The 17,164-nt window shown below is 56.8% G+C and overlaps 1 protein-coding gene across 2 annotated transcripts in view; it reads left to right on the forward strand.

Moving 5' to 3' along the window:
• Evc (EvC ciliary complex subunit 1) overlaps nucleotides 1-17,164 on the forward strand; it is a 51,563-nt gene that overhangs the window by 20,992 nt on the left and 13,407 nt on the right. For both annotated transcript variants that reach the window (XM_012516704.2, XM_023699730.1), the window contains exons 7-12: nucleotides 529-666; nucleotides 3,501-3,659; nucleotides 6,259-6,475; nucleotides 7,012-7,160; nucleotides 9,854-9,952; nucleotides 11,652-11,864. In XM_012516704.2, the coding sequence (XP_012372158.1) occupies nucleotides 529-666; nucleotides 3,501-3,659; nucleotides 6,259-6,475; nucleotides 7,012-7,160; nucleotides 9,854-9,952; nucleotides 11,652-11,864 (975 nt within the window). The remainder of the gene's footprint in view (nucleotides 1-528; nucleotides 667-3,500; nucleotides 3,660-6,258; nucleotides 6,476-7,011; nucleotides 7,161-9,853; nucleotides 9,953-11,651; nucleotides 11,865-17,164) is intronic.

Here is a 17,164-nt window from a genome sequence, read left to right on the forward strand (position 1 = left end):
TCCTCTTCTTCCTCCTCTTTTTCCTCTTCCTCTTCTTTGTGGTACCCAGAATAGAACTCAGGACTTCTGCTTGCCAGGAAGGCAGCTGAGCCACAGAGCTAAAGCCCCACCCTCACTTCCTGTTCTTGAGCCCACCCATAATGTGCACACATCATTTCCTCCCCTGAGGTGTAGCATGTAATCTTTTCTCACTGAAACTAAGTGAGTAGGGAAGAAACTTTCCGTCCTAACCCCATAGATGTCATGACATTTTCTAGGACTTTGCGATGATTAAAAGATGTGATTTCATTGCTTTTTAAGTATATCTAGTCTTTTTGAGAAGGGAGTATAGAAGGAAATAATCCTTTAAGTTTCTGTGTTTAATGAGGAAAGTAAATTTGGATCAATCAAACCTTAAGGAGGGCAACAACTAGATCATTTAATTATTGTTGAGAAAATTCTTCTAGTAATATGGGGAAAATGTGTTTTTCTAGAATTTAAAATATGGTAGATGTTCTCTTTATTTGATCTATCCCCCCCCCCCCACAGGATTTGGAGGAATTAGAGAAGGAACTTCGGGTCAAACTGGCGAACGTGGAAGCACTGAGCACCAATGACTCTGGGTACATCACCCTAGCAGATGTGGAGAAGAAGGAGAGAGACTGCGCAGAGCATCTCACAGACCACGTACGCAGTGCTTTTTCTGTCCCCTAAGATAACCTCGGCTTCTGGGCCAGTAATTGGAGAGATGAAAGAGCCAGTGCTTAGGAACAGGTTGAATGCTTCAATTCCCTGCTGCACTCTGCCCCTGAGGCAGGGCTTCAGCCTCTGTAGTTAAGCCATAGAGGAGGTATAATTAGGAAGCAAAGATTTACAGAGCAAGGTTTTTTTTTTAATTTAAATTTTAGATTGATCTTTTGATCATTCAAAGCAAAGATTGCTATGACCCTCAATGTCATTCTTGCCCTGTGGGGTAAGTAGACGCTTGCTGCTCAATTCTCAAACCCAGAGCATCTTGAAAAGCATGTTTTAAATTCCAGAGTGGATGCATTCTTAGAGGCCACCTTTTGGGGGGTCTCGCTTTCCTGGGTCTTACACTGTGGATTCAGTGGGCATTTCCCTGGCATATGCTCTTGGCCATTCATTGTGTTGGGCACGGGGATTCAGCATTCATTGTTTAAAACTAGCTCAGCCCTGAGGGTGCCAGGTGAGACCCTTGGTGAGCAGGTGAGGACCCCTGGCCCCAGGCATGGTGGCCGAAGTGCAGGGGAGAGGCCGAGGCACAGTGGAAGAGGCTCACTTTGCTCCACTGCTTGGCGGGGAGGTGGACGCCAAGCGGTGGGTAGTTACTGGAAGCCGCAGAGGGCAACAGGCCGGGAGAGCAAGAGAAAGCCCGAGAGACCAGCCCTGCAAGCTGTGTTCTCACCGCGGCAAGGTGGGAATCACAGAAGCTCTGAGGCCAGGGTGGCTTGGCCCAGCTTCCCTGTTAGAGGATCCCCCCAGACTCTGGGAGGAAGAGGACAGAGAAAGCCAGCGCTGATGGTGAAGGCTCTGCATGAGCAGCCAGCCGGGAGGGCAGGGGAGGCTGGCTTGGATGGCTTGTGGGGAGAACCTGGGATGGAGGGGCTCTGTGAGGCCCAGGGAACAGGACCAGCGCACAAGGGGTCCCTGGTACTGGGAGCTTGTAAGAGATGGTAAGGGGCCAGGTTCAGCCCAGATTCCTATGGCCCAGGACCCCTAGCCCTGCACGGAGAGCGCTCCTGAATTCCCTGAGACCGGGGACCTCCCATGTGGCCCCAAATCTCGGATCTTGCCAGGAGGTGAGAGGCGCAACCGAGGTCTGAGACAGGGCCGCAGCAAAGGAGCTGCTTGAGAGGCGGCCACACCCCTGCTGCACTGGGAAGGGTGCACTGAGGAGGAGGGGTGGGCATCCTGGCCAGGCTGGCAGGAGAAGACAAAGCCCATGCGCGGAACTGCGGGCCTGGATGTGCAAGGAGCCTGCACTCTCCTGCACAAGTTGGAAAGCAGGGACCCGCTGGGGGGTGGGAGGGGGGAGCAGGCAGAGCGTGAGGGTGCCGGGGGGTGTGGTCTCTCCGAGGACACGGAAGGAGGGGCTGGGCAGCGGCAGAGCCGGGTGTCCAGGGCAGTGAGGCCCCCAGGGGAGGCACTGTCGGCTCCCACAGGCACCACGGTGTCCTGGCAGGGATTCGTGCGTTGTGACTTCTGGTCAGAGAAGCAAGGTCAGCGTGACTTTCTGGTGCGGTCACCTCCTGCCCCCTTCCATCCCTTCTAGCAAGAAGGATCGGGGCTGGCGTCTGACAACCCATGCAAAGATGGAGGAAATCTGCGCCATGGGCTTCAGTGCACCCAAGGCAAGCGCCATATCCTCGTCACCTTCCCGCCACTGCGACTGAATACTCAACACCCTCAACCTACACAAGAGGTTTATTCTGGCTCTGAGTTACAGTCTCTGGTCAGCGGCTCCAAGGCAGGAAAGGACCTAGCAGAGGGGAGCTGCTCTGGGCAGAGGGGACAGGAAGCAGGGAGAGAAGGGCGGAGCCAGGAGGGAGAGGAGCCCTCCAGGCCCCGCCCCCAGGGCCACCTCTTCCGGCCAGCCCCTGCCGCCAACGCAGCCATGAGCTCAACAGTGGATTCATCCCTGGGTGCTAGCCCTGTGTTTGTGCCACCCTCCAGAACCCCACCTCAGAGCACTTGGGCTCATTCCACATCTAAACTTCAACATCCTGGGCTGGGGATACAGCTCAGTGACACAAGCGCCTGCCTGGCAAGTACAAGGTTCTGAGTTCAATTCCCCCCTTACCCAAAAAAAGCCCCAAAATAAATAAATAAATGTTACCATCCTGCCTCTTGCTGTCCCCAGTTCTGTGACACATGACAAAGGACATAACTACTGAGCCCCCTGCCAGGCCACCCCCAGGCACGTTTCATCTGGACACAGCCTGTGGGCACAGCCTGGCACACCCACGCCTTGGGAGCAGTTGTTAACCTTCCTGGCCGCGCTGTTCTCCTGGTGCCCAAGAGCTGCAGTGTCACAAATTAAGCCCCCAGCAGTGTGGGCCTCATGGGCCACTTAAAAGCCAGGTGCTTTCTCACTCAGTGCCATCTCTGCCAGGTCCCAGTGATGCCTCCATTTCCAGGCAGGACTTAACCCCTTTTAAAGGCCCCGAACCTCCCAGCACAGTCACACTCCGTGTGCCCCCAGGTAGCACTCGAGGTCTGCTTACGAGCCTCAGATCAGGGCGAGCTCCTAGCTTTCCTTCAGGGGCAGCCAGGCACCGCTTTGCTGAAAAAGCCATCTCTAAACAACTGCTGCCTATGGTGGCCAGGTGCAGCCTCTCTATAGCCCGTGACTTTGTCAAAGTGAACACCAAGGCTGTAGGATCCTTCTGAGCCTTGTTCGTGACCAGGAAGGAATTGCCATTCCCATGCACAAGCCATACAGCTTTCTTTCTTAAATAAGTTCTCCCCCCTGACTCTTGCCTCCCTTGCTCATTTCACAGATGGAAGCTTTCTGGAAACACATGGAAAACATCCAGAACTCTCTTGTGGACCAATTTAAATGTTCCAGCGCCAAGGCCCGGCAGCTCATGATGGCTCTGACAGCGAGAATGATTGTGGCTGAAGGGCTCTTGCGCCAGTCTCAGGATCTGCAGGCTCTGGTAAGGCTGGAGGGGCGGGGTAGGAGGGAGGAGCCCATTGGGCTACTGGAGGGGAAGGCGGAGACCTGAAGCTTCCAGGAGGCCATGAAGCATACACTTTCCTGTGGTGGATGCGCAGTGAATCCACCCCCCCCCCACTCCCCATCCATTCGTCTACCCACTAATCTGTCCGCCCACTCACTACCGCTAGTGTGGTGCTGACCCCTGAGTGTTCCAGCAGCCTGGCGCTTGGGGTCCCACGTCTGGTCGCACCTTGGCAGCAGCTGGGAAGCTTGGAGAGGTTCTGATTCGGGTCTTGGGTGAGTCCCCACGCAGAGCGCAGACCCTGGGTCCTGGGGTTTCTTGAGCTCTCTGATGGTGCCGAGTGGCATCTGGTGTAGACAGGGCATCCGTGTCACCTGTGCCTGGGCCAGCCCCCATCCCCATAGGATCTGGGGTGGAGGCCCTGGCCTGGGGATTCTGGTGAGCAGCGAGAGATACCAGCCCCCAGTGTAGAGGAATCCAGGAACCCAGCCCGGAAGCTAGGCTCTGGTGCTCGGAGGATGCCAAACACATCCCTAACCTCCCTGAGGCACTAGCAACCTGTTTATAAAATTCTGGTGCTATGATTTGCCACAGGCAGGGCCCACGGGACTTCTAAGACCCTTGTCCTTGGTCAGGGGTCCTGTGTGTGAAAGGCTGGTGTAACGGCCCTCCCATGTGGCACTTATTGCCCCTGGTGATGCCCATCCTCAGCAGAGACTCAAATTCTGTGACCTGCGGAGGAGCCAGGCCCTGCAAGCACCGCCGCTCCCGCGCGGGACCTCCGAGGAAGGACACCACCGCAGGAGGCGTGGCCTGCGGTTGCACCGCAGCATCCTCGCTTGGGGTCTGGTTAGAAATGCAGTCCTGCCTGCCATCCTTTGTGTCAGGACTGCCAAATACGCAGTGGCATGGGAACCTTACACAGAGTTTGTTTGTAGTTTGTGATACTGAGGCTAGAAGCCAGCGCCTTTGTGCTGAGTTGGCCCTTTCAAGTTTTGAGACAGGGTCTTGCTAAGTCACTAAGTTGCTCCGACTGCGCTTGCATTTGTGATTCCCCTGAAAACAGCTGGCGCAGATGGAGACAGCTTGCCCTGGCTCGTAGTTCGATGCCTAACGTGGTTTACCTTACCTGAGTCTCACATGTCATCTCTGGGTTTTGGCCACCAAGTGTGGCAGCCCTGGCCCTGGCATGCAGCCCTGAGACAGTGCCCCAGGAACCCTGCCATGCTCCAGCAATGGTGCCCCCGCCACGCCCCTTACGCCACTCTTTGCACCCTGCTCCATTGACTCTAAGCCCAGAGACAGACCGCTGTCGCCCAGCTCTGTGGCTTTGAGCAGGTCTCTGCGTCCTACCCACCCCTCCAGGCGCTCTGTCGCCGGAGCGCCTTCCACTCCTGGGCTCCGCGGTCCTCCGGCGCCCTCTAGTGGCCTCGCGGAGAGCAACGCGAGCTCTGCGCACTCATACAAGGGGCTTTATTAGCAAGTCTCAGGAGTGAGAGAGTCCACTCTGGCTATCCGCGTGCTAGAGAGCCAGTAACTGCTTGGTGGCAGAAAAGAGGGCTCCAAGAAGCTGGAGTCTGTTGTTCACAGAAAAAAAAAAAAAAAAAAAAAAAAAAAAAAACACCCAGCAAAAGACACCCAGACTCAGCAGAATGGAGCTCTTCAAATGCAGCCTGACTTCCTCCTCCTGCTTCCCATTCCATTCAGCTACAAGCCCATTGGCTGGAGCCACCCACATCTGGGCGTGTCTTCCCCTTCCATTTGCTGGCCCGCATGCCAATCATGTCACACTCAGAGCGCTATGCTAATCTGGTGCATCTTTTAACCTAGTGAAGTTCACATCCCGATTAACAGTCGCAGCTCTGGGCTGACCGTGGCCAGCACTCCTGCACTAACTCCTCAGAGTCAAACAGAGGAGCACAGAGGTGGGATCTGGAAGCGGAAAGTAGGGGAAAGACCCCTGACACCGTGGGCAGGAGGAAGACGCGGCCAGGCGTCCTGGGCAGAGGGCCGGCACGTGCAAAGGCTCTGCACAGGAAGGGGGCGGCACGAGGGATCAAAGGGCCCTGCGAGGCACACCCAGGAGTTCGGACTAGATGTGGAGGACTGGGGGCCTGGGAGTGACAGAGCCCCCTGGGCGTCTCTCAAAGCCCCTCTGTTGCTGGGGGCACAGGCTCTAGAGGTGCGAGTGGGGTGGGGAGAGCGGGAGGCGCTGGCCTCTGAACTTCGGTGTCCCTCCTCATGCCCGGCTCACCTGTGAGACGCTGAGGCCCCAGGACTCAGCCTCCCTGGGCCTCCAGAGCCAAGAGCTGAGACAGGCCAGCAGGGGAGGGAGGACCTGTGTGCACGCTAGGCTCCTGCCCCAGACGTGGCCCCAGCGGATGCCTCCAGGACCTCAGCTCCTTGACATGGGTCGCATCTCCCTGCAGGACGCTGTGCAGAGGACACTGGGCAGGGTGCACATGGCCAGCAGGGGGGGAGGACCTGTGTGCACGCTAGGCTCCTGCCCCAGACGTGGCCCCAGGGGATGCCTCCAGGACCTCAGCTCCTTGACATGGGTCGCATCTCCCTGCAGGACACTGTGCAGAGGACGCTGGGCAGGGTGCACATGGCCAAGTTGATCGAGTCCCTGCGGACACAGATCCAGGAGGAGACCAAGTGCCGCCTGGCAGCCATGTCCCACAGCCTGGACCTGCTCACTGCACAGGGGACGCTGTCTTCACGACAGAAGGAAGACTTGCTGGCGCAGCAGCACAAGGCCTTCTGGGAAGAGGCTGGGCACTTTGGCCAGGGTGAGCAAGCGGCACAGTCCTCGTGGAGGAGGAGCAGGTACAAAGGACATGGGCAGCATGGCCCATGCCACTGAGCCGCCCACCCTCTCTAAGCCTTGTGTAAAGCAGGGCTAGGGCCGGGGCCACCACCTATAACTCAGAGGACAGCAGAGTGGAGGGTCCCAGCCAGGCACAGACACAGCAGTGCCCGGAAGTGAGCACGAGAGGTGCGGTCCTGCCAGTTGCTGGGGGCAAGGGGATTGGGGGACGTGGAGAGAAAGCTGCACCGTGTGGCTGAGCTGCAGGTGCCCAAACCCCACTCATCCCAGAGCCAGCCTTGGCGGTGGGTGAGGGAGGACTCAAGACTTAGGGGACACTGGGGCCTTCATGGAGACTGCTGTTAGTGCAACCCAGGAAAAGAATCCCAGATCTGTCACCTGCGGGGTTCAGACTGGCCCTGCCCCGCCCCACTTCCTCCCCCTGGTGGGGCATAGCAGTGGCCCTGCTGCCAGGCCTGCTGGGAAATTACCCCTGCCTTGTGGCCTTTCCACTCCTAGAGTTTGTGCAGCACAGCAAAGACCTGGTGCAGGCGTCTCTGGCTCGCCAGGCAGAAGGGACGGCCAAGCTTTCACTGGCCCACGAGGAGGAACGAAGGAGCTTCCTGGCTGATTCTCCGCTGACCTCAGACCCGGAGGAGTTCCTTAAGGTAACCATGCCCTCCAGCGCGTGCAGGTTGACCCAGGTGGGGGCTGAGGGTCCCTCCACATTGCCTCCCTTGTATTGTTAAGCAGGCTCCTGCCGTGGGGTGGGCGCAGCACTCACACCACCTCTGTGCCCCCATCTTGCACAGGATAAGGATGTCTACAAAGTGAGGGCCCCAGGCCCCTGCTGAGTCAACTCAGTTAAACCTCTGTACGTCTCAAGTTGATGCAGTGAATCAACCATTCCAACATCCTGCAGCGTACACAGCTGCCCTAGTCATGTCCTGTACACCAAGGATATAGACCTGCTGAGTTGCTTAGTGAAGCTTCTAGATTTCTCAGGTCCGTGCAGTGTGTCTGCCATTACAGCCAGACCGAAGGACAGCACCTGAGTAGTGGCACCCGGGGATGTTATCTGGACCAGAGGGGACCAGCCTGTCCCCTTGTCCAAGGCCAGCTTCTCAGCCCTGGGAAGGAAGCAGTCCTCAGCCCAGTATAGGGAGCTGAGCAGCAGGACTGAGAGTGGCCAAGCTAGAAGATGTTCGTGATCTTGTCAGGGAAGGGGACAGCAGACCCGCAGGAAGCGAGGGGATAGAGGGGGCAGCCAGTGCCAGCACAGGCTGTGCCGACCCAGTGTGCCAACTCTCAGAGAGGGAGAGGAGCTCTGTTTTCAGCCTGAATTTTCCTGGGGACTGGGAGGAGCTGCCCCTCCAGCTGTCTCACACAGGGAGGGACCAGCACAGCCCAGACACGTTGCTAATGGTGTGAGTACACAGGAAGTGTGTGGGTCTTAAAACTCATTACAACAAGACACATTGCTATGAGCCTCCTCAGAACGCGTCCCCCTTGCTTGGGATGCATTTGTCACTTGTTGCTGCTTTCTGAAGCAGCCCTGGAGTCCTGTTTCGTGAGTGTCCCTATGGAGCGTAATCAAAGGCAGTGAGTGCTGCTAACGCCACCTACTAGGAAGGCAGCATCACACACGACGCTGTGTCCTCGTCCCTGGGCACATGTGACCACCAGTTCTTCCCTAAAGTCAAAATGAGCGTGAAAGGTAAATGCTTCGAATTGATTCAGGACACCAAGGCAGCCCCAACAGTTAACTAGGACACAAAAGAGGCTTTCCATGGCTGCTTCAGCAAGCGGCAGGAGCTGTAGGATGCATGTTCCAAGCGCACGGAGGACCTGGAGGGCCGCATGGCAGGTGCCCTGCTTGCTGGATGCTCCTCCAATTTAGACTTCCACTGTGCTTTTAATCACAACACATGTTTCCCCACACCCAGCCCTGGCTCTTGTTTCCCTCATGTGTGACATGGGAATGGTGTCATCTGTGTCATAGCGGTGTTAGGATGCTGAGACCAAGGGAGGGGCAGCTCCAACCTCGTGCAGCTGCTCTGGGCCCTGGTGACCCTCTGGGACAACTCCTCGCAGCTATGCTCAGTTCTGGCTGGATAATGTGGGAGTGACACGGAGTGGAGTTGTGGAGGACAGCACCCCAGGGAGAGGCCGCAGGAGGCCCCCAGAGCTCAGCAGAGGCTGAGCCCCACCCCAACTGCCCATGGCCACCCAGAGCCCTGGGAAGCCGAGCTGCCTTGGAGTGCAGGTGCCGGGAGGGTGCACCCCATAGGAGCAGCCCCTGCTGCAGGATGAGAAAGATGCACTAGGCAACTATTTGTTCCACTGGGCCCTGGATATCCTTCAGCTGAGCCTGAGCCCCCAAAGTGGGGAGGGTGACCAATGTCCCTGTGTGTCGGGACCCAGCACAGCTGGTGTCCAGGAGACCAAAATGAAGTGGGAAAGATTGAATGAATGCATGGGTGGAACAAAGGAAGGGGTGGGTGGATGGATGGATGGATGGATGGATGGATGGATGGATGGATGGATGAGTAGGTGGGTGAATGAGTGGATGGGTGAATGAGTAGATGCATGGATGGATGGATGATGTGTGAATGGATGGATGATGCGTGGATGGATGTGGATGGATGGGTTGTTGCGTGGATGGATGGGTGTGTGGATGCATGGATGAGTGGGTAGATGGATGGGCAAATGCATGGAGGAGTGAATGAAGGGCACCAAACTCCAGCGCCCTTCTTTGCCTGCCCCCCATCACTTCCACTGCACACCACCCTCAGGCTGAAGACTTCTTGGTGTTGGTCAGCACTGTTCCTTGAGCTTGGTTTCCCCGCAGGCTCCCTGTACCCTCAGAGACTCAGCCCAGTGTCCCCGTGACATCTCCTTGGTGTGCAACCTCCTCTCCCCTTGTCCACTGTTGCCTGGCTGTACTGGGCCTTCTATCCCATGTTCCTGCCTTTCCCTGCCCACCCTGAACTGTGACTGTCACCCTGCTGGGCTCCCCCAGGTCCTCTCTGCCCTGGGTGGGATCCCCACGGAGTGGTCCAAGAGTGATGTCTGGTGACTGGGGACCAGGACCAGGGTGACGGGTGACCTGGCAGTGCCCTCTCACTGTGCATAAGGGAAGTGTGGTGTGTGCTTCTCCCAGGAAGTAGGTTGGCTGCTCCTGGTCAGGTCCACAGTTTGCAGGCCGCAAAAACCATGTGACGGTCCCCTGCCATTTCCCTGAGTCTAAATCAAGGTGGACAGCCCTGCCTCCTCAGCAGCCAGGGCAGGCTGGGGAGAATCCCGAGAGAAAGCAAAGCCCACATTTTTGTACCAGATTCAGTTCCTGTTTGAACCACAGGCTTTCCATGAGGTGCTGGAGCGGCAGCGGCTGAAGCAGAGTGACCTCGAGGAAGAGGAGGACATCAGAGCCACTGAGGCTGCCGCTGCACTCTGCCAGGTAGGTGGCCCCAGCCAGGACGGCAGAGTCCCAGGCTATGCTGTGCAGTGCTACATGCTCTGGGGTGAGCACCCCAGCAGGTCAGGCCCACCCATACTCACAGGCTGGGTGACCACACAGGCCCAAGCTGGGTCCCTCCCACTCATGCAGGAAGTGGGCAGTCGGTCCACGACGTGATCAGCGGAGAGCACAGAAGGTCACGAAGTGGCACGGGCCAGTGGGCAGAAGCAACATGCAGAACCGTGGGCACCTGGTGGGGAGGGTGTGACAAGGGGATGGTGCCTTGAGGGAGGTCCAAGCATCTGGCCTGGCACCCTGGGTCTCCCCCTGCCTGGCTGCATGACAATGAAGCCATTCTGTCTTTAGCTCTCAGTGTTCCCAGCTGTGCACTGGGGACAGTGACAGTCCTTCCCAGCAGTATCGTGAGGACTGAGTGCCCGGGAGGCCCTGTGGTGGCAGCTGGCACTTGGAACAATCCAGTCCACAGTGACTCCTGTGCCATATCCCTAGTATGGGCCCAGATAGGAGGGTGGGGGTGTCTGGACAGAGGGCAAGGCCAGGCACAGCTGCCTGCTGGGAGGGACAGGAGGAGGCTGCTGCAGGCAGGAGGAAGAAACCGCCCTCAGTGCAGGCACCAGCAGGAGCTGCTCTAAGGAGGTGCCAGACAGGCGGAGCAGCAGGTGCCCACTGCCCCCAGGTCTGCAGCCTCTGTTTGTTTGTTTGTGGAACTGGGGATTGAACTCAGGCCCTTGTGCTTGCCAGGCAAGCACTTATTCCACTGAGCCATCTCCCCAGCCCCAGATCTGTGGCCTCAGAGCTGTGAGCTTGGGTGGTTTTTTTGTTGTTGTTTTGTTTTATTTTGTTTTGGTGGAACCGGAGATTGAACTCAGACCCTTGTGCTTGCCAGGGAAGCACTTATTCTACTGAGCTATCTCCCTGGCCCCAAAATAGATTTCTTTTTCTTTCCTTTTTTCTTTTTTTGGTGGAACCAGGGATTGAACTCAGACCCTTGCACTTGCCAGGGAAGCATTTATTCTACTGAGCCATCTCTCCAGCCCAAGCTTGGGTGTTTTCAATGTAAAAAAAACTTTAAAAGCTCAGAGTGTGAGCTCATGGTGTCCAACATACTATCTATGGTATGGGAAATTTTTCATAATTTAAAGAAATGCATCTGGAGAAAGAGACAAGCCAGGAGCTGGCGCAAAGACTCAGAAGGCTGCGCTCCTGAGACCTGGAGCAGGACAACAGGGCCAGGGCCTGGGGGCCCAGGAGGACTCTCAGCTCTGATGGGAATAGGGTCTTCCCAGGGGTGGTGTTGAGGTGGTCCTGGGAAAAGCTGAGGCCTCCACAAATAACTCACCGGTGTATGGAGTATGGAGGGGCAGATAGGGACAAGTGGGGTGCAGGACTTGGAAGTCACCCAGATGGTGACGTGGGAAGCCTCCTGGGGGCTGAGAGGAGGCAGCGGAGATGGAGGGCTGGGCGACCAGTGCCTGCAGCTTGTCTGGTGGGACGAGGGCTCCAGAAGCCAGCAGGTGTGTCCCAAGATGTGTGTGGTTATGTCTGTGTGCATGGTGTGTTTGTGTGTGTGTGGCTATGCCTCCCTGGGTGTCCTACGTCCTGGGGGTGCAGAGTGGAGGTGGAGGGGGCCCAGCCAGCACAGGGTGGCACACTGAGACCGGGTGGGGTCTTGCCACAGGAGCTGTACCGCAGCACCATGGACACCTTCCAGCGCCTTGCGGACGCCCTGTTCTTGCACACACTGCCGGGGCTCAGTGGTCTCCCCAGGACGGAGTGCAGCACCCTGCAGCAGGAGATGCAGGAGGGTGCAGCGCAGCGGCGGGGGCACTCAGACCGCTTCCGGAGACAGCAGTGGGGCCTCCTGCAGGAGCTGCTGGAGCACGACAGGCAGGTGGGCGCCTCGGGAGGGCCGGGCTGTGCCTTGGCACCGCGGAGGCGAGCGACGGCTCTCTTGTGTGTGGCATCCCCCGTGCCTCTGAGAATCCCCTCGCGAAGATATCTGCCGTGCTGCGTGGCATTGCAGAGGCCAGGGATGTGGGTGGCAGAGAGCTTACTGAGATGAAAAGAAAAAAGAAAAAGACGAGGGTTTATTCAGATCGGAGCGCACTGTCAGGAGGGCAGCAGGTGAGTGCCCAGGAGAGGACTCGCGCAGCCCAGGGGCATTGGGATGCTAGCGAGACTCCGAGGGTGTGGGCCTCCACTCCAGCAGCCATCTGGGTATCTCAGGAACGCTGTGTCGGGTCGCTGGACTCACGCTGACGTTCTCAGAACACCGCACTGTACGTGAAGTTGCATACTAAAGCTGTCCGCTGGCAAGGCCATTTACCGGGTCTCAGAAAGGCCCTTCAGCTCTGGATGAGGACACTGATGTTTGCGAGCACAGAGAGATTAGTCACGGTCTCCAGGAGGAGGGAGGTCGTGGGGCTAAGCCAGCCCTCCGGCGGCACCACATGATCACCCTCCCACAGTCCTGCTGGGCTGTCCAGGTGGCCTAGTGTCCTCCCAAGGGTCCCACAGGGTCAGAGGTCAACCTCTGGCCAGGAGCCTGGGGATGCTGGTGGCTTCTAGAAGCTAGAAGGGACAAAGGACAGATTCTCCCCAGAGTCCCCAGGAGGAGCCAGCCCTGCAGTGCCCTGACGTGAGCCCAGGAAGAGTCATTTCTGAGCAACTTCTAGAAGTGTGAGGAAATAAACTCGCATCGTCTCAAGCCACAGGCTTTGTGGCGCTGTGTTACAGCAGCAATAAGAAACTCATACCAAAATAAAACTGAAAATCTGTAAAATAAAAGAAGCAATTTGCAGGGCCAAGGATGTAGCACCTGGCTGGCAAGCTCGGGGTCCTGAGTTCAATTCCCAGTATCCAGCCTGCAAGACAAGTAGCAATTTCCAAGTGAGACACACAGGCGAACATCCTTCCTTTCCTCGCTCCCTAGAGACTGAAACTAACATCTAGACACCGAGTGTCCTTTGCTGTTGGCAGGAGCCAAGTGACACAGCTCCAACCTGGGAGCCACGGTGTGCTCACTGCCAAGGGCTCCTTGTTCCTGAAGGCACAGCCACATCTGGCCTGCAGCACTGCCCTCCTGTGCACCCCACTTTCTGCCTAGAACATGAACACCTGCTTGCCTGACTCAGACATAGTCTTGGTCTGCAGGATCGCACAGGAGGGCCTGAGTCCCGGGGCAGCGGGGCTGGAGCCTCTGCTCCTGTCCTGGCCCACCCACTCCTAGGTGCCTGTTGTAAGAACAACTCCTGTTTCTTTCCCTTTTTGTTTTGTCTTTGTAGTGTCAGGGCTGGAACCCAGGGCCCTGTGCATACTGGGCAGGTGTTCTGCCCCTGAGCTACACCTCACATTCTCCTTCCACGGGTTTTAAGTTGGCTATAAAAAATAAAGCTGTGGCAGTGGAGGCCTGGAATGGAGCTTCCTTGGTCTACTAGAGCTGAACAAAGTGTGCAGGAAGTGGAAGGACGCACTGTGCAAAGGACAGGTGCACCCCAGGAGTCTACCAGGCCGAGCCCTGCCACGGTAACTTACCCGCCTCCTGCCTGGCTGGGAGCTCTTTGAGGACAATGGCTCTAGATTTCCTGTTGGCAGCCCTTCTTTCAGGGCCCAGGGGCAGGGTGTAGCAAGTGCCCAGGATGACCCTGCTTCCTTTCCAGCAGTGACAGTGCAGCGTGGGGGGTGATCACAAGGCCCCCCAGACCCTGCTCGGCCAGGGATCTCAATGAAGATGGATTCATGCCAAACCCAGGGCTCCTAAGCAGTCAGTTTCCAGTCCAGGAAGTGGGGGGCCTGGGCTTTCAAAACCTCACATGTGCACCTGTAATCCCAGCACACTGGAAGCAAAGGCAGAAGTGTCGTTGTGAGTTTGAGGCCAGACTGGGTCACATAAGCCAGTTCAAGGCCAGCCTGCACTATAGAATGAGACCCTGTCTCAAAAAAAGAAACAAAGACAGGGTAGAAGGAAGAAATTCACCCATCCCAGCCGGGAGTTCAGGCCTCCACAGGGAGTTTGCGAGGGGCTCTCCCCAAGCTTTGGAGGCTCAGGATGTGGATCTGAGCTCAGACGCACAGCAGGCTGGTGACTCCGCCAGCTAGCGACTCCTGCAGCTCTGCTGCACCACATGACTTGCTAGATAGACATCTCGAAGCCCAGCTTGAGATCAAAATGCCCAGCAGGAAGCTATACAGTAATGCACCAAGCCATTTAAGTACTTAGTGACATCAACCCTAGGACAGATGTAGAATTTTATTTCTGATAAAATGCCCACTGTCTTCTCATTGCTGAGACAAAATACCCAACACTCAAAATTAAAGGGGGAAAGGCTCATAGACATTATAGTCTATAATCAGCTGGCTCCAAGGCGGCAGGGCGTGGCAGTGGGCAGCGTGGAGGAGAACAGCTGCTGGTGGGCAAAAGGCAGCAGAGCAGCACAGGCGGGCCGCAGCTCCTCTGTCCCTTCTGACTTGGCTGCGCCACTCAGGCTGGCAGCGCTGCATCCTTGGTCCTAGTGCCCTTGACCTTGTGCTGCACCATGAATCAACCCCAGCGTCTCTCAGATCCAGCTGCCTCTGAGAAGCCACACTCATGAGGCCTTTGGGGACATCTCAGTGCAAGCCGGAGCATCCGCAGTTCATCTGAAACTCGCTGGTTAAATTATTTAAATGGCAGCTTATGCATAGTTCCTTTTTATGCTTTGTGTATTTACTTACTCATGAGTGTAATGTTGTGAATTTCTCTTGGCTCTGGGGAAGTTTCTTAAAGGGAGTTTTGCATTCAGGAAGCAAGTAGGCGAATTAATGACCTCATCAACTGATTAAATAAGTCTAACCCAAGGCTGCTTTCTGGAGATGCCTATGTCATAATTAATCTACCGATTCATTGCTTAATTGCCTTGAGTTGTCAGGATATATTTACAGATCCAGGGTCTCCCTACTTGCTGTTTTGCCTTGTTAATGGAAAAACAAACTTTCTGCAGCTCAGACGAGTGTGTGTCAGTCAGGAAAAGCAAAGCAGCGCTCTCCACTGGCCCGAGAGGCAGCGCCGGTCGTCATCCGTCTCTTCCATGTTGTAGTTTCAAAGGCCTTGGAGACTTTAGAACCTGCTTTTCCAGGAAGTTGTTATAAATTGTGAACATGTGGAGGCAGTACCAGTGCAGGCACTGGCTGTCTGCTAGATGTGACCCGCCCCAGGTGGCTGTGTGGCTCTCTCTCTGTCCCTGACCCCAACAGCCCACACCCTCCTCCCTGACACTGTGACCAGGTCAGATTCAAGGCCAGAACTTGTAGATGTGATGGTGCTTGGGAGCTTGGGAGCTTGGGGCTCCCCAGCTTAGCTGGCCAGAACCCTGTAGTCATGAGGGTCCCCAGAAGTGGAAGAGGTGCTGGGGTCCGATGGGTGCAGCACAGGGAGGAGGCAGTGCTGTGTGTGGCAGTGTAGGGGCCTCCAGGAGCTGGGGAAGGCAGGGAGCGGGCATCTGCGAGGCCCGCCGGAGGCATGCAGGCTGCCCACACCCTGGGGTGAGCCCTATACGCCGCTTTCCAACTTCTGAGCTCCTCATGGTGAGGCGATTGACCTGGTGCCTCTAGTCTACCAGGTTTGTGTTCGTTTGTCGTAGCAGCCACAGGGAACTGATACCCCAGTGCACGTGAACGCTGCATAACAAATACTCCCCACGCTGGCGGCCTAAGCCAACATACATTTATCATCTCAGTTTCTGTAAGTGGGGAGCCCAGGCCTAGGTAGCTGCTCCTCTCCTCAGGGTCCCCCCCCCAGGAAGCAAGCAGACTCTAGTGGGGGCTGGGGTCTCCTCCAAGGGCTCTGTGAAGAAGAATCCTGTCCAAGCCCCTTGCCTGGCTCTGCACACAGTGCCCCACTTTCCCCCTCCCCCTCATACTTGGTCACTGGGCTTAGCTCTCTAGGCAAGGTGGCCACTAGATGGGTTAGGGACCTGGCTTAGGGACTAGCATGTCCCAGACACAACTGTCATCCTCCCTGCCACCGGCACAGTCCACAGCCTTCGCCAGCTTTCCCCGAACTGGAGAAAACCCTGTGGGGTTGTCCTTGGCTCTGCCTTCTTTCATGCCTGGCATCTCATTGGCAGGAAATCCCACCAGCTCCAGCACCTGCCTGAGCCAGAAGTGGAAACCACTTCAGCTCCATCCCCAAAGCCTGGCCGGAGCCACCCCACCTCCTGCCTGGGTTACTGGGGCAACAGCCACGGATCTCCCTCAATTCTCAATGCCCAGCCACAGTGGTTCTGTGAAAACACTGCACATGCCAGTCATGTTTAATATTCATGCTTGAAAATGCCTTACACACCTCCAGCTGGGGTGCACCTTCATGGAAAGGCCAAGGCCCTTTCTCTCTAAGGATAACGAAAGAATTGGGCACCCTAGCAGCTGTCAGAACTGCATGCAGATTAAAGACAGCAAGGCACCCTGTGGCTTCTCATTCCATGCAGGCTGAGCCCAGGTCCTCACTGTGCTCTGTGAGCCCCCAAGTCAGGTCCTCACTGCCCTTGGCCTTGCCCACTTGTTCCCTGGCGGCCCCTCCCACTCCATCTTCGCTGGCTTGTCTGCACCAACATACTGCTCCCAGGCCCGCATCTCTCACGTCATGAAGCTGACCTTGACCGTGCTTTATCCTCACGCCTCCCATTCCCAGCACCCAGTGACTGCCTCCCTTGTGGACTTCAGGGTCCACCCCGTCTGTGAGGTCTCCCTGCTTTCTGAGGGGGCAGGGACACTGCTGAGCCCTGTGCACTCTGTAGATGTTAGTGCGCTTTCTTTCTCCCCATGGTATAAGAGTTCAGAGCAAAAAGCAAATGGTAGGTGTCTCATTCACTTTTTCTGTCATTGGGACACAACACCCGATGCCCAAATTAAAGGAGGACAGGTTTAGCCCATGTTTTAGCAACTTCAGTCCTTGTAGGTAGGGCAGCATGGTGGAAGGGCCGGGGTGGAAAGTGCTCATCTCCCAGGGGTCAAGAAGCAGAAAGTGAAGGGAAGAGGCCAGGCCTTCTGGGCCCCGCCCTGAGACTGTCTCTGCCCACCAGGCTCACCCAGGGCCGCCTCTGCCCACCAGGCTCACCCAGGGCCACCTCTGTCCACCAGGCCCCGCCCCAGGACCGCCTCTGCCCACCAGGCCCCGCCCCAGGACCGCCTCTGCCCACCAGGCCCCGCCCCAGG

This window comes from Octodon degus, unplaced genomic scaffold (genome assembly GCF_000260255.1).
Source record: "Octodon degus isolate 3935 unplaced genomic scaffold, OctDeg1.0 scaffold00006, whole genome shotgun sequence".
Lineage (NCBI taxonomy): Eukaryota > Metazoa > Chordata > Mammalia > Rodentia > Octodontidae > Octodon > Octodon degus.